The 13,780-nt window shown below is 48.8% G+C and overlaps 6 protein-coding genes across 6 annotated transcripts; 2 read left to right on the forward strand and 4 right to left on the reverse strand.

Annotated features, from left to right (window-relative positions):
- Positions 1-473: 473 nt before the first annotated feature.
- On the reverse strand, positions 474-2,516 carry FIESC28_03223 (uncharacterized protein; the record flags this gene model as incomplete). The annotated part of the gene is made up of 1 exon (XM_031157372.1): positions 474-2,516. One exon carries the CDS (start codon positions 2,514-2,516, stop codon positions 474-476), a length of 2,043 nt encoding a protein of 680 aa, XP_031018504.1.
- Positions 2,517-3,800: 1,284 nt separating this feature from the next.
- Positions 3,801-5,124, forward strand: FIESC28_03224 (uncharacterized protein; the record flags this gene model as incomplete). Its single annotated transcript, XM_031157373.1, has 3 exons — positions 3,801-4,775; positions 4,828-4,929; positions 4,984-5,124. The coding sequence occupies 3 exons, from the start codon at positions 3,801-3,803 to the stop codon at positions 5,122-5,124; spliced, it is 1,218 nt and encodes a 405-aa protein (XP_031018505.1).
- A 125-nt stretch (positions 5,125-5,249) lies between these two features.
- On the reverse strand, positions 5,250-6,505 carry FIESC28_03225 (uncharacterized protein; the record flags this gene model as incomplete). The annotated part of the gene is made up of 4 exons (XM_031157374.1): positions 5,250-5,744; positions 5,793-5,979; positions 6,029-6,238; positions 6,288-6,505. The coding sequence occupies 4 exons, from the start codon at positions 6,503-6,505 to the stop codon at positions 5,250-5,252; spliced, it is 1,110 nt and encodes a 369-aa protein (XP_031018506.1).
- Positions 6,506-7,699: 1,194 nt separating this feature from the next.
- On the reverse strand, positions 7,700-8,471 carry FIESC28_03226 (uncharacterized protein; the record flags this gene model as incomplete). Its single annotated transcript, XM_031157375.1, has 3 exons — positions 7,700-8,059; positions 8,109-8,212; positions 8,267-8,471. 3 exons carry the CDS (start codon positions 8,469-8,471, stop codon positions 7,700-7,702), a joined length of 669 nt encoding a protein of 222 aa, XP_031018507.1.
- A 1,491-nt stretch (positions 8,472-9,962) lies between these two features.
- On the forward strand, positions 9,963-11,665 carry FIESC28_03227 (uncharacterized protein; the record flags this gene model as incomplete). Its single annotated transcript, XM_031157376.1, has 3 exons — positions 9,963-10,206; positions 10,259-11,429; positions 11,497-11,665. The coding sequence occupies 3 exons, from the start codon at positions 9,963-9,965 to the stop codon at positions 11,663-11,665; spliced, it is 1,584 nt and encodes a 527-aa protein (XP_031018508.1).
- Positions 11,666-11,798: 133 nt separating this feature from the next.
- Positions 11,799-12,622, reverse strand: FIESC28_03228 (uncharacterized protein; the record flags this gene model as incomplete). The annotated part of the gene is made up of 3 exons (XM_031157377.1): positions 11,799-11,881; positions 11,935-12,155; positions 12,213-12,622. 3 exons carry the CDS (start codon positions 12,620-12,622, stop codon positions 11,799-11,801), a joined length of 714 nt encoding a protein of 237 aa, XP_031018509.1.
- Between the last annotated feature and the right edge of the window lie 1,158 nt (positions 12,623-13,780).

Genomic DNA, 13,780 nt, shown 5'->3' on the forward strand with positions numbered 1-13,780 from the left:
GGTCGTTGACGTCACTCTCCATGATTGGACCGGATCACGGTCGAGTGTTTCAGCAGACGAAATGACTGTACTTTACGGTATGTATATGCGCGAACACGACGATGGAAAATAGACTATTGATTTGTTAGTCTGATGCCTATCTATGAATCGAATCTAGACGCATGCTGTCTTGAGGCCGAGACTTTTACCTCGGCTCGGCCTTACTGTCCTCCGATAATCCGACCAGAAAATGATTCATAGAGGCTGATTGCCCTTAAATTTATGAGGTTAAACTTGTTCCATCTCTGCACCTTCTAGCTGGGCGTTTCCACTATATATGGTCTCAACTTATGATCACTTCTCAAGGAGCATAGTTCGTATTGGCATAGCAGAATCTGAATGAGTACAAGTACACATTTGACTCGAAAGGTCCTATCAGATTGTACAAGAAATAATGGGGAATAAGGTAAAGAATGAAAAGATTACTTATAAAATTATGAAGTAATGCGAATTGTCGTAGACACACTCGGCACACCCGCCGAGTTCATGACGAACAACATCCAATAACCAGGTAAAGCAACACCAGAGTCATTGGGAACAGTAAAAGAATAGCTATTTCTTCCACTGTTGGACAAAGTGAGAGGAATACGGCGCTGGTCAGTGTTGACCGTATGCGTTGCCGTACCGTATCGCACCAAAGAGGCCTTCTGGATGCTGCCGTCAGTTGTGATAGTCACTCTACCACCAATCTTGACGCTCTTGGTAGAGGTGTTGGTGATCTTGGGACGCGTCACAAGGTTGCCGTTGTTATCGTACAGATAGTTTGGTGTAAAGACTTGCGCGTCAAAATGGTTTGTAGTGCAATCGCCACAAAGACCACCACCACCGTTGAAGACCCTACCGTCGGGCAACAGCAGCGAAACACTGTGATAAACGCGCACGATGGAATTGGGCTGCTGCTTGTAGAAAGTGTCGTCTCCGGGAACATAAAGTTCTGGTGTAAGCTGGGGTGTTGAGTCCTCGAAGGGAATACCGCGCACTTGACCACCTGTGATGAAGGTGCTTCCGTCCGGGAGGACAACAGAGGTGTGGAAAGTTCGGGGATACCAGAGGCCATTACTAGCATAGACAGTCTTGGGGGTTGTTCCGGGCTCGCCGAGGGTGATGATGTGGGCGTCGGTTGTGGCGTCGGTATCCTGATAGTCCTTCGCGCCGCCAAAAGTTAGGATCTTGCCCTGCACAGCATCGTACATAACGGCGTTTCCGCACATGGCATCCGTGGCAACCCCGCGATTCGACTGACGTTTACCAGCTGACTTGACATCACCGTTACCGCTGGTGTAATACCAGTTCATGGCGGTGCTGGGTCCGGCTTGGAAAACGATTCCCTTCTTCCATCCGAAGAGCCACGCGTGGTTATCGGAACGGTAGAGACCTTGTCGGTCGGCCGTCAACATCGGGTTGACCTTGGCGCCGGAGAGGGAAGTCCAGGTCTTGGAGGATGGGTTGTAGATTTCGCCGTTCTTCTCGAAGATACCGCCGCTCCAGGAACCTCCAATGGTGAAGACGCGACCGTCTGAAGTAGTGGCAGATGACTGATAGCCGCGTGCATTTTGCATATCCGGTCCTGGGATCCAGCTATCGCTGGACGAATCATAGAGACTTGTTTTCTTAGCGTCGTTACCACCTGTGACAACGATCTGACCTGCACCGTCCATGGAAATACCGGGACAGAACATATCGTGCTTGGTGACAGTAACAGTGCGCTCGGCAATGACGTTGTTGGCGGGATCCCAAGAAGAGGTCAAGGTGATACCGCCTGGAGAGCCTCCAAAAGCATCGTTACGATAGGAAGAGAACACTACGACCTTGCCTGAAGTAGGCTCGACAAATGCAGCCGCGGGAACAATAGGGAAGTCAAGGGTTGGACCCCAACGTCCAAGACCAGCCCGAGGAGCGGAGTAGGAGTCAGCCTTAAAGACGTTGATTTCAGCGATGCTAGTCCAAGGCTGGCCCTTTGCCTCGGTGAGGGCGACAAGGCGGACATAGCGAGCAGGACGTGTTTCAAAGTTAGAGTACTTGGTAGTGCTATCAGCATACCAAGTACCAGTCGCAACGGCGCTACCCCAGTTCTTTCCATCTGAGCTTAGGAAAACCTCATGACGACCGATCCAGCCGTTGCTGCTTCCATCCTGGCGAGGCAGAACTGACAAACCATTGACGTTCTGGGTAGAGCCCATGTCAATGGTGTAAGTATGGGGAGGCTTTGGATCATTGCCGTTGCCCCATTGACTATGCCAGAAGGTGTTGAGGTCACCATCAATGGCTTTGTCGCAGCCTTCTCCATCGTGGAAGCTGTCGCAAGTGACGGACCATTTGTCGCGGGATATTGTAGTTCCAATGGGCGCCGAAGCCCTAAGACTCAGGAACTGGAAGGAGCCTTCGGGCTCTCCGGTTCCCGCAGCCTTGTGGGATTTTGTGATAGCCACAGCATTGATGCTGGTGAAGCAAAGTGCGAGTGTCAAAAGGTGCCTCATAGTGGCATGAAATAGAGAAGATTAATGTACAGTAAAAGGAATGAATGAATTGAATGAAGTTGGTTATGGCAATAAATCAGAAGATATCTTCAACTATTATATACCTACCTACACAAAGCGATCACTCGGTGACCGATTAGTCCCCGCATGGCGATCATGTTTTGTGTTTCAGCCTACCGCGGACCTACCGACAACCATCAGTTGAGGCACCTACCTCAAAGTTAAAATTGGAAACCTCTACGACTCCAATTGGCCACGTTAGTCTCTGGCGTCAAAACGAAATGACCTCTCTGTATTTTCCTTCAGCCGCTCAGACGTAGAGGGCAGGACTAGCTTGGCATCATGAGAACGTCTGTCTGTGCACAGCTGAAAATGACTGAGGGTGGTCCTTGCATACCCGCCCGTAGATCTGCAGGTACCAGCTCTAGAGGCAATTCACGATGTTGTGGGAGTCTTTATTGGACGCCACCAGGGGATAGCGCGTGACTAGGTCAGATCATGGAGATTTGGAGGTGTGGCGTCATGGATTTAGTACCTTTACTTAAGATCGTCTTGGGAATTAGCTGGATCGATCATGAACGATTACTTCTCGTATCGATGGTGCGAGTTAGTGCAGACTCCGTCGCAACTTGGTCGCCCTCTAACATGTCCGTTCAATCCACTGGCACTCGCAACTACCGTGGACCGAAAAGCTTAGGAGATGAGAGTGTTAACGCCTCGTGGGTCTCCCGCAAAGAAGTCATGGCTGCATCCTTCAAAAGCTGGCTGCCTCTGGCCTGATCTAGACCATACGAGTCAACTCCCCTTTTCCTTCGGCTGCATACAAGCCACTGATGCAACAGTCAATCGAGGTCAAAGCCACAACTCATTTTAGTATGCACATCGCTCGAGGTAAAATATTCACGAGATGTTTTGGCTCTTGGTTCTTGAATATGTTTCAGGAAACTTGGCGAGATTCCACAGCGTTGCACTATACCAATTCTGTCCCAGGATCGTCGATGTAAATGAAACTTGAAACTTAGCGCTATTGCCGCTTAGTTCCCCCAAATTTCGTCCGCTTCGATCGCGGGATTTCGTCCGTCTTATTGTTGTCTTCGTCCGGGCTTCGGCCGAGTCGCCACCTGAGTAAGACTTATCATTTGAACTGCGGCCGAAGGATGGTCGAATTGAGTGACTTCTTACAGCTGACAAATTGTGAATCCTTCTCACGACAATATAAAGATGGGTGTGCTTGCCATGCAATTGAAAATAAACACACACCAACAATTAAAGTACACAAACACCATGTCAGCTCCTGCACCTCTCCCGTTTTCTTTCCCCACTGGGTTGACTTCGCCTCAGCCGTTCAATATATCGGTCAATCAAGACTTTATTGAGCAGACCCAGGCCAAAGTCAAAACGTGGCGTTCACCCCGTGTTCTTTCCACCAACTGGACAAATGAAGGGCCTTCAACAGATGCACTCGACGAGATTGCCCAGTACTGGTCCAATGAATATGATTGGCTGTCAGTTCAGGATCGCATCAATAAAGAGGGCAACCACTACGCAACTTCGGTCGTAAGCGACCGGAATTATACTGCCGCCGTTCCGCTGCACTTTGTACACCACCGATCTACCAAGTCCGATGCCCTTCCTCTCCTCCTCCTGCACGGCTGGCCCTCTTCCTACCTCGAATGGTCCAAAGTCATTGATCCCCTTGTCAATAATGTCGACACACCTTTTCACGTTGTCGCGCCTGACCTGCCGGGCTTCGGGTTCAGTCCGGCTCCTTCACAGCCTGATCTTACTCCTCGTGAGAGCGGACGAATCATGGATGGTCTAATGAAACAGCTTGGTTACACGACATACGGTATTGTCAGCACTGACCTGGGCTGGTTAGTCGCTATGTGGATGGTTGGCGATGCTGAGGAAAGTGTTATTGGACACATGACTGATTTCTTTCTCGCGCCACCCACCGAGGAGGATCTGGGCCGCTTGGCACGAAATGAGACGAGCGACGAAGAGGCTACTTACATGCGGGCTTCTAATGAGTGGTATTCGTCCCACTCGGCGTACATGACCATTCATGCTCAGAAGCCTTTGGCCTTGTCTCTTGCGCTTACGGATAGCCCTGTTGGGTTTCTGGGCTGGATGTGGGATCTTGTTCACGCTGTCTCGGATGGTTACAAGTATACTTATGAGAACCTTATCACGGACGCAATGATGTTGTTCATCCCCGGTCCCTACGCCAACATTCGATCGTATCTCGAGGCACTCAAGGTATGGAACTCGACACTGTGTGGCAAGAACAATAATTAACGGAATCGTCTAGCCCGGCATGATGGACTACCCGAAAAGCATGGTTCCGACTGGTGTCACGGAATGGGGCAACCCCAATGGACCATTTCCTGAATTGGCCGCCTTTTCTCTCGCGGTATGTAAAACCCAACCTTCAATTGTTGAATTCGGCTGACATATCGATGCGTAGCCCCGAAGCTGGATCGAGAGGGTCTCGAATGTTGTGTATTTTACTAGGCACGAGACTGGGGGCCATTTCCCCGCAGTATCGCAGCCTAAGGAATGGCTTAAGGATGTCAGAAGTTTCTTCTCTGAACTTCACCAAGGATGAGCAGATTAAGCACGACGACGGCACAAATTGTGGCCATCAAAAACTTGGATGAGGATTATTATTATTTTACTATTATGCTATATGTATATACATGAGAAGTGATATTTCCAGCAATACTTGACAGATCAAATGATATGAGTCTTGCTATTTGATCGAGAGTGTTTCTGACCGGGTTCAATCTGTTCATAACGACTCCTCTTTGGTCGTCCTTCACCACCCGGCGACGGCAGCTCAACCACAGCGCCAAACTTTCCACTCTTACGATCCTGGTCTTTAGGCTCAGACTCAACCTTGAACTCCATTTTCTTATGAATGCCGTTCGTCGAGGGCCCAGAAGCATCAGAAAGGTCATCAAGCGATGCGTTAGGACCGGACGCGACTTGTGATTTGTGAGTCATTTGTATAGACGTGCCAACATTGTTGTCTGGAGCAGTATGGTTCTTTGGTGTATGGGAGTAAGAATTGGAGGGATATAGTTCGTCGGTCATCTTCATTCGGGCTAGGTGGGTAATCATGTCGGCCATGGACATTTCGATGTTGAGCTTGACGAGGTAAACGACGGGGTGGAATTGAATGAAGACGGTCTGGTTCGGTAGAGACATGAGGCCGATGAGAAGAACCTGGGACAATGTCAGTGGTGGTAGAGCAAGTAGGCTTGGTGGTCATACATCCATAGCGACGGACAGCACCATCAGTTTGGCGTTGAAGGATACTAGCGGCTTATACTTTATGAGGCGGTTTTCTTTTACAAGTCTCTCCTTCACAATGTGTAGGAAGTACCAGTTAAGAACGGCGTCAATGATGCAGATCAGAATCTTGGAAGTTCTGTCCCAATACTTGTTGATAGTAACAAAGCTGTGATTTGTCAGATGAAAGCACATCGGCTTCCTTGAGGGGAACTTACGTCTGGCTGACAGGGGGCTGGACATGCGACGGGATGAAGATACAGAATACGGCAACATTGATGCATGTCACCACAACAGCAGTACCCCATTTCAGCTGTGAAATCGTTCGTTGAGACTCGGCAATGATGGCGATTCGGTTGATAATGATCTGCAGCAGTAGCTGAATCTCGAAGACCCAGAAGAATAAGATAAAGAAGAAGATTGGAACGCTATGCATGTTAGTCTGGGCCGGTCGCGCGACCGGGAAACGATACGTACCCTGGTTTTATGACACCATTCAGGAACAGATATCCAAGGATTCCAATCCCAACATTCGCCAAAATCTCTCCCCAGATCATGTAAATGTACGAACTTCGTAGTGGGTTTCGATTTCGCCTCGTCTGTTTGATCGCGGTCCAAACTGTCAAAAAGCCAAAGCCCAGGGAAAATCCCAGGGCCATGGAAGCGACCTTGTAGTCTGATACGGATGAGGCCATGCTGTAAGGACTGACAAGAATAAGCAAAAAAGATGATGGAAACTGGCACGGGATCGGTGCCCATTTGAGGACCTGTTAAGGAAGGGACCGATACCTCGGGAATTGACTGGTCACATTGCGAGTTCGACTCGGTACTATTGACTCAGATGTGATCTGAAATTTCAGCCGCCCCGCCGCCAATAGATCTGCTGTTTGAAGATCTCAAACCGGACTATTGGCATTTTACGGATATTACTGGTGGATATAGGCGGAGAAAGAATTTGCATTGATGGTTTTGACAGGAGATCATGCAGCTCTGAAAGAGTGTGCGGCTTATTCCGCACTCATCGAGTGGGCACTGGCATGTTGGCTTAACTCCCATTGCCTTCATATCTAGTAACTTTTGAAGCCATCGATGCTAACACACAACGCCATTAACGGTGAAATGACAAATCGTTGGCGACTTTTTACCTTATCCGTGTATTCAATGAATCGTAGGTCGGTTATCAGACATGAGACAACCTGTGGAGTTTTCATTACCGATGCTACCGAGGTAGTGGAACCGCAGATCTTGTCTTGGATTGGCTGAATTTACGGACGAGATCTTCCGCTATGACAACGGAAATAATAACAGCGCTCAATTCCGCGCGCAGATCTGTTCTAGAGCCCCATTACCCCTGGCTGTAACAGGCTGTTGGAATGCAGATCAGTTTCCTTAACCTGCTGTCGTCGCTGTTCTCGTCCAAGACATCAAGGAAGTCCCCAGACCATTAGTTGATCTACAGGTGCTAGTAAGCTAGTTACCACGTGGTGCGCAAGCATCGTCTGTGCAACATCTGCTCTCTCTGTCAAGACTGGATGTAGTACGGTACTGCTGGTCTAGAACATCTAGTAGCCGAGCTTATAGGATGGAAAAGACCATTAGTGCAAGGACTAGACGAATTAGGGCCAAAACGACAACATAATTATGCTGTCGGACCGCCAAAGCCAATGCTTGGTAAAAGCATGGTCCGCCCTCAATTGGGAGCTCAATTCCAATTCGCCAAGAACCACAAGTTTCAGTGTCTCCGGTACGCCACCGGGTTTATTGGTTTCTACGGACGTAATGCGACCTATAGACTAATTCTGATGACAGTTGGTCTTTTCAACCTGACATGTTGCCACAAAGCGAATGTGTCTAGAGGCACTAGAGTACATAATGCTAAGCGTCACCCCTTATTTGCTAGGCATTTCCGGACCCTCATTGACCTTCTTCCAACTGTCTCTCTCCTTCAGACCACCCCACCACTTGGCAACAGCAGGGTACTTGACAAGAAGATCACCGAAACCAAGTGGCTCTGTCATCTGTCCATATGAAAGATGGAATAAATCGGCAAGGGTGATGCTGTCGCCAGCAAGATATTTCTGCTTCGAAAGAATTCGCTCATACCCCTTCAACGACGCGTCGAGGTCCCCGAGTTTGGTCTTGACGATGTCCGGGTTAGCGGGACCAAGGCCTCTGCGAGGCTTGAAAACTTCTTCCCAAGCGATTCCGTGGACATTCGGGTCAAAGTAAGAAAGTTCCAGAGAAAGCGCCTGCACTTAGTTAAGATAAGGTTAACATAGTGGATCGCGGTCTTCTTACCTGCTGGAAGGCTGCATATGCTTTGAAGTCATCCTCCAAAGGAGACAAGTCAATGCCCTGATCCCGATACTTGGTCGCGAGATAATGTGCAATGGCTCGACTTTCTATCAAAGATGTAAGTACATTAGAAGGTTTGTGATATTTGTCTCGCGACCTACCATAGATCTTAACACCCGCGTCCTCATCAACTAAAACGGGAATTTTATTGAAAGGGTGGAAGTTGTTGGTGTATTCTTCCGTCTTATGGGCGCCTGCAAAGACGTCCACAGGGACGAATTCGTAGTCAAGACCCTTCTCCTCGAGCACAGTCATTACCCGACGTGTGCAAGTGGAAGGATCATATCCATAGAGCTTGATGGTCATCGTAACGGGACAATTTGGTATTGCAAGAAAAGTGATCAAGGGATGAGATGGTCAGTTCAATTGATGTGATTGTGCTTTTGTTCAACATTGGATATGTGAATCTCATATTGGTGTTAAATAGTCGTTGATTAACTCTTGCATGACGCATACTGAGTCCGAATGTTGGATTGATAATTCTGAATAATCCGAGATGCTGAATACCGAATTGGATGTTTTACATCTCGTCGTCCGTTTCGGACGGACGAGTCTCGGGCGCCGTCAGCCAGCGTATCGTGACATGTCGGCGTGTCGGCGTATCGGTACCGATGTTTTCATAGGTAAAAACCGTGAGAGTGAGAATTTAGTCAGCCAGCTCGTGAAATTTGTAATAATTATCAATAGACAGGACACGTGCTACACCACTGATCGTATCGTTCCATTGGCTAATGGCATTCTTGGGAATTACACTTGGCAACTGTTGGCTTAAGTTTGATCCGTTCTCGCTGTTCGAGACTTCTCCGATTGGCCGGGTGTTGAATAAACATGTTGACTGTCGGCGGTATGACCCCGACATCCGCGTCGAGCGTAATTGACGGAGCTTGTGATACGAGTTTCCTGGAGAGATGTAAGTCTTATCCCCATGCCCACTTCTTTTCAGTATCTGGGGAAGCTCAATGGATTTGCAAACAACTACCAGGTAGCCCGGCCCTCTCATTCCTTCATGACGGCGAAATGATACTATTCGCTTTATTTAAAGGAGTGATATTGCAATGCTTCACTACATCACTCTGATATATAAATGAACATTAGAACGATGAGGCAAAGAAAAAAACAAAAAAGCGTCTCCAGACACCCAGAGCCAGCCCGTGATCTTCAACCTAGGCAAGGGAGAAGCTTGCTAAGATAAGTCAACCAGTCCAGTGGGGTGAGGCTTAGTTAGTTGCTAAAACCGTGTGGTTCAAGACTTGCACAAGGTTACCGAAAGTCTATTTTGGCTTTATTGGAACGATGTATTATCCTTTTATAGTACGGAGTATTTCTTCAATGATTCCATGAGATGCTCATGATTGTTTTAGGGAGCCGTAGGGGTGCATACGCTAATTTATAGGGCACGGGCGCTGCATGAATGTGGCACTAAGCCTTAAACATGTCTCGCCGCCATTTCCAGGGTCCTGGGTCGGGGAAAGGTTAATTTCATTGGCCTCCAGCCTTATCAACCTCCGGATAACGAGAGGTTAACCAATGTGCGTATCGTAACCCGAACGATGGATCCAAGTTCCCATTAATTAATTACAGAGTCAGACCACTAGGAAGGATATCACGGGCCAGATTACGAATAAGCGAATGCGACAAGAGGGCTAATCATGTGATTGCAAGGATATGCGCTGCGCAAGTACCTACTGAAACTGGACAACAAATATTATAAGAACGGGTCTTGCTTTGCTGTCGCGTTACGTTGCTTACTTTCTTTTTATCTCTGATTGGTCTGAGCTTTGTTGTCGTAAAAAAACAATGGCAGACACTATTCAGAGTGCCCTTGCGGCGCTGTCTGCTCGAGATTGGGCTGTAGTTGCCGTCCTTTCTTGGCTTGCATTCAAGGTTCTGCAGGCCCTGTATAACATTTCCCCTCTGCACCCTTTGAGCGGGGTGCCGGGTCCTAAACTCGCTGGAGCGACGTATCTGCCCGAGTTCTACCACGATGTGATTCTGGTTGGACGGTATACTCATGCTATCAAGAAGATGCATGAGAAATACGGTAAGCATTGGAATCGAGAAACTGGGTGGTTCAAATACTAACAAAATGAAAGGCCCTATTGTCCGAATTAACCCCAATGAGACTCACTGTGCCGATATGGCATTCTCGGATGAGATCTATGCTGTCGGTGGACGTAAGCGCGATAAGCCCTTCCATCAAGTCAATGGTTCAGCGGCTGGAACCGGAAACGCATTCGGTACACCTGACCACGATATGCACCGCCTCAGACGCGCACCTGTAGCCAAATTCTTCTCCAGAGCCATGATCGCCAGATTGGAACAAGAGGTTCACGAACTGGCGCAGACACTCTGCAACAAACTCCTAGCTGAAGCCAGCGGAAAGAAGAGCCAACCTATCGATGTTGCCCATGCTTACAGTTGCTTCACTTCCGATGCTATCTCCGGCTACTGCTTCGGCGAACCCTTTGGACTTTTGTCGCGCGATACTTGGAGACCTACCTTCCGTGAAGCTACTCTTGCGGTTCTCAAGCCTGTCTTCATTTTCCGATTCTTCCCTTTTTTGGTTGGAACTGTAAAGTTTGGCAAGTATTTTGTTGATTACTTGCCCGCCGATGCTGCGATGCTTGTCCGAACTCTGCAAATCGACATCCCTGCGCGAGTTACAAAAACCAAAACCGACCTCAACTCTGGTATCGTCTATGATAGACCCACTATCTTTGCTGACCTCCTGAACTCCGAGCTTGACGAGAGTGAGAAGGGAACTGACCGTCTTGTCGAAGAGGCCGTCACCATTGTCAACGCTGGAACAGAGACTACGAGTTGGGCTTTGGCTGTGATTACCTACTTCCTCCTTTCTCAACCTGAGACTATGAGCAAGTTGCAGGCCGAGTTGGCAACTGTCGTTGACGATCCTCGCCACCTTCCTTCTTGGACTACTCTGGAACAACTCCCCTACCTCGGAGCAGTCATCAATGAGGGTCTCCGTCTTTCATACGGTGTTTCCAGTCGCTCAGCTCGTGTTCCCACCACAGAAGATCTTGTGTACCGCGGAGAGTTTAACAAGAAGCCTGCCACTGTCGTTCTTCCCCGAGGCTATGCGGTTGGCATGTCAGCAGCCATCTCTCATCACGATGAGTCTGTTTTCCCTGACTCGTACGGGTTCATTCCTGAGCGATGGATCGGCGACGATGGAGCCATCAAGAAGAATTTGGAACGATCTATGCTTGCTTTCTCCAAAGGTAGCCGTGGGTGTCTGGGCAAAAAGTAAGTGATGCCGTCTCCCTTTGATTTCAGTGGATAACAAAGTTCTCGTTACTAACATATTGTCTAGCCTTGCCCTCTGCGAACTGTACCTTTCTCTTACAGCTCTAGTTATGAGGGTCATGCCCCATATGCGTCTTTACGAGACTACTGAGCGCGACGTGCGCTACGATCACGACATGTTTATTCCAGTAACGGTAGACGACAGCTGGGGAGTGAGGGTAACAATCGAGTCATAAGTTTAGCGCTTATTTCAGAGAAGCGCTATGTACAGAGTAGTAAATATGTAGACGAAGAAATATATACAGTCCCACAGATTTATCCAGCCGTGCTGCCATTGCTCTTATAATCTGACAATCACCTGGCCACCATTTAACGTCGGACATGGGCGTTGAAGTTGGTGACCTTGAACTGGGCACCGCTGCCGGTGAAGGGCTCGGTACCGAACTGGAAGGCTGTTGATTGTGTTAGTATAAGACATATGCGTGTCTAAGCTGAGTGAACTTACTGAGGAGGTACTGTCTGCTGGCAGGGTAACCCTGGGTGTTGGCAAGGTAGTTCCAGAACTGCTTGACATCGGAGTTGAAGTCGTAGACGGGAGAAGGAGCGACGAAGCTGTAGACGCGCATGTTGCCGTTCATGCCGGACCAGAACTCCCAGTTGCGTCCCTCGACATTAGCATTGCCGACCTTGGAACCAATGGGCTGAACACCGCCAAGACGGCCGAGCCTGTGACGTGGGTGTTAGTAGGGATGTTCGGGAAGAACCTTGTGTGGGGCCACTCACCAGATCATAAGCTCGTAGTCACCGCTGGAAGTGGAGTGGTTGGGGTTGGAAGCAGTGAAGAGATCGTAGGCAACGTTGGCTCGGACGTTGTTGCCCTTGTAAGACCAAGCAGCAGCGGACTGCATGTTGGAGACCTGGCTCACGAGGGGCTTGTTGGAGATCTGAAGACCAGCGTTGGGGTAAGCCTTGACGTTGTCCTGGCCGCCGGACCAGTTCCAGTCAACGTGGAAGCCGGCACCGTTGCTGTTGGACCAGTCAATGTAGGTGCATCCGGTACCAGAGCCGGAGGACTGTCCCCAGCGGTTGTTGTTGAACTCGTATCCGCCATTGGCGTAGTAGCTGTACTGGTCACAGAGGGACTGGGCCATAGCCAGAGGGGCGAAGAGCCCGGCGAGGATAGAGAACTTCATGTTTGATGTGGAAGATGTCGAGGCTCAAGTGCTGGTATTGAGTTGAGAGAGTGAGTTCAGAGATGATAGAGATAGTTGTCTTGGCCGGACTATCGAGAGATATATATCTAAAAGTTATACTCTATGTACTTGCATCGCTTGAAGACTTATCCACTGTAAGTGAGCCTCAAGATGGGGACTTCCATTGGTCCCATCCCGAATCGATCGACGGAATCATCTCCGTGGCTGGATATGTAGTCCCATATGGCTCTACGGCCCGTTAGAACGAAATAATGGGGAGATAGTCTAGCATTTCTGAGCATGAGGAAGGACGATAGCTGATGATATTCGGTCCGTTTAGAAAGGCGGCGACAAGTTATTTGAGGTCTAAAGCCTTGGTGGTTCGGCAGAAGGTGACGGGGATACCCCACGAACTGGGCATAGCTCTGCCGGCTGTTGGCAATACTACTGTAGATACTTTAGTCGGTTCCTGAAACAACCGTGCATCACGCCAATGATTTCTTTTGAGCCCATATTTTCTATTTCTCCACCAGTTATTTCGTCCCTGTAAGATGAGGTCGAGGTAACGTTAGGTGAGCCTTGGTAAAAGCTCCCGTGACTGGAAAACCCCGGAGAAAAACACTCGTTCTGGAAGCATATCCTAGCTGAAATATGGGGATATTTTCTCCCAAGCCCAGTGCCTTGGAATACTTACGGCCAGATGCATATGCACCCGACGGAGGGGTTGATTCCGTTCTGGAAGAGGATAAGGCTTGAGTGTGGGGAAGACAGAAATGACGGTACAACGGCCCGAGAGAATGGTCAGTGTCGCTTAATTGGGCTTACAACAGAACATGACTGGTTCATGGTACGACGAGTGCGCGATCGAACAAAGTCTAACGATCCAAGTGCCGCTGCTACTGCAATTGGTGTCTTAGATAGGATGAATTAGACTTTGTTTGACGCTTTCTTGTGTGGGGGACACGATCGATATACGAGTATAACCAACATGTGGCACCTCAAATTTACAGCAATTGTGTATATAATACACAGTTGACGTCCGCATCACTCTCTCTGACTCCATCTCCAGACTCACAATATACCCTATAGAATCTCCTCACTTCTCGGCTATTGACGCTTTGCTTCGATCGATCACTGGACTGGAAAATTACTGAATCG

This window comes from Fusarium coffeatum (assembly GCF_003316985.1).
Source record: "Fusarium coffeatum strain FIESC_28 chromosome Unknown BRIP53273_contig_69, whole genome shotgun sequence".
Lineage (NCBI taxonomy): Eukaryota > Fungi > Ascomycota > Sordariomycetes > Hypocreales > Nectriaceae > Fusarium > Fusarium coffeatum.